The sequence below is a fragment of the Sinocyclocheilus grahami genome, unplaced genomic scaffold (genome assembly GCF_001515645.1).
Source record: "Sinocyclocheilus grahami isolate Dianchi unplaced genomic scaffold, SAMN03320097.WGS_v1.1 scaffold9642.1, whole genome shotgun sequence".
NCBI classification, from domain to species: Eukaryota; Metazoa; Chordata; class Actinopteri; order Cypriniformes; family Cyprinidae; genus Sinocyclocheilus; species Sinocyclocheilus grahami.
The window spans coordinates 5,587-6,828 of NW_015512750.1; the positions used below are offsets into that span (position 1 = coordinate 5,587).

The 1,242-nt window shown below is 37.4% G+C and overlaps 1 protein-coding gene across 3 annotated transcripts in view; it reads left to right on the forward strand.

Moving 5' to 3' along the window:
• The window catches only part of LOC107578300 (endophilin-B1-like), a 7,227-nt gene that overhangs the window by 4,684 nt on the left and 1,301 nt on the right, over positions 1-1,242 (forward strand). For 2 of the 3 annotated variants that reach the window (XM_016264267.1, XM_016264268.1), the window contains one exon: positions 948-1,037. In XM_016264267.1, coding sequence (XP_016119753.1) covers positions 948-1,037 — 90 coding nt within the window. Of the gene's footprint in view, positions 1-596; positions 621-947; positions 1,038-1,242 lie in introns of all 3 variants that reach the window. The other variant, XM_016264266.1, reaches the window with a different exon arrangement.

Here is a 1,242-nt window from a genome sequence, read left to right on the forward strand (position 1 = left end):
AAAAAAAAAAAAAAAAGTTTAAATAACTATTCATTTTATAGCACTGTAAAATGTAATTTTTAGCACAAAAAAGAATATCCGTTATTATGCTGCTGTTAATAATGTTGTGATGCCTAAATTTAATTGTGGCATTTAAAATTATTGATTTTAGTGTTTTGTTCTTTATTTATTAAAACAAAATAGTATAGATTTTATATTCATACTTTTTATATTAATATCCTTATTTTATAATGCTATAAATTATATATTATCATATTGATAAAGTATTCCAATATGCATTAGGATACGTTTCAAAATGGTATAAAATACTTTAGAATGCAAGATTGATTACTTGCTTAGAAAACGATGAGGGGAATGTGTTTGGCTCATGTTTAACTGTTGCATGTGCTCACACCTGTTCACATTATTCCTTGTAGACAGTGATCAGCTCCCTGTTTTGGTTCCTCCCAGTGAATGTGTCTGTGCATGAATGGTGAAACCATTCAACTTGCATAACGGCTTGTTATGAAAGTGTGAGTAGTGATCGGGTTGTGTGGTTTAAGTTGATGTTTTTGCTTGACCTGACGAGTCTGTCACTGTTTCTGAATGCTGGCCAGCTGTGGGCTGAGGAGGTGCAGCAGGTGAGTGTGCTTGATTCTTTCCTTGCCTAAGCCTGTTGAAGAAAACACATCTTTTATCAGGGAAACAGAAACGCCTGCCCTGCCTTGCCATGATAGTGCTGTCTGATAGGAACTCACCCTGAACTGCTCTTACATACAACTCAAACACATTCTTGTGTCCAGCAGAGGGAGCTACAAAGTTTATATTCCCACCTGCCTGTGTGTCGCATTTACTTTGCACAGAAACCAGCTCAGGCAGTGTGTCCATATGATTCTGAGCCTGTTGATGGGGCTATATGTGCATGTCAGCCACAGTGATTTTTTTATGTATATGTTTGTTTCCCTCAGGCAGAGACAGAACTGAGGATAGCACAGAGTGAGTTTGACCGGCAGGCTGAGATCACCAAACTTCTGCTGGAGGGTATCAGCAGCACTCATGTACGCTCACACATCCTTTATGTGTATCAGTGTTTCCTCCTACAGGACCACAGCAAAACAAATGATGCATTACCCAAGTTAAAGGGATAATTCTGTCATTTACTCAACCTCATGTTGTTCCAAACCTGTATGTCCTTTTTTGATTACCAAGATGGTTTGCTACCAACATTTTAAAAATATCTTCCTTTGTGTTCAGCAGAAAAAA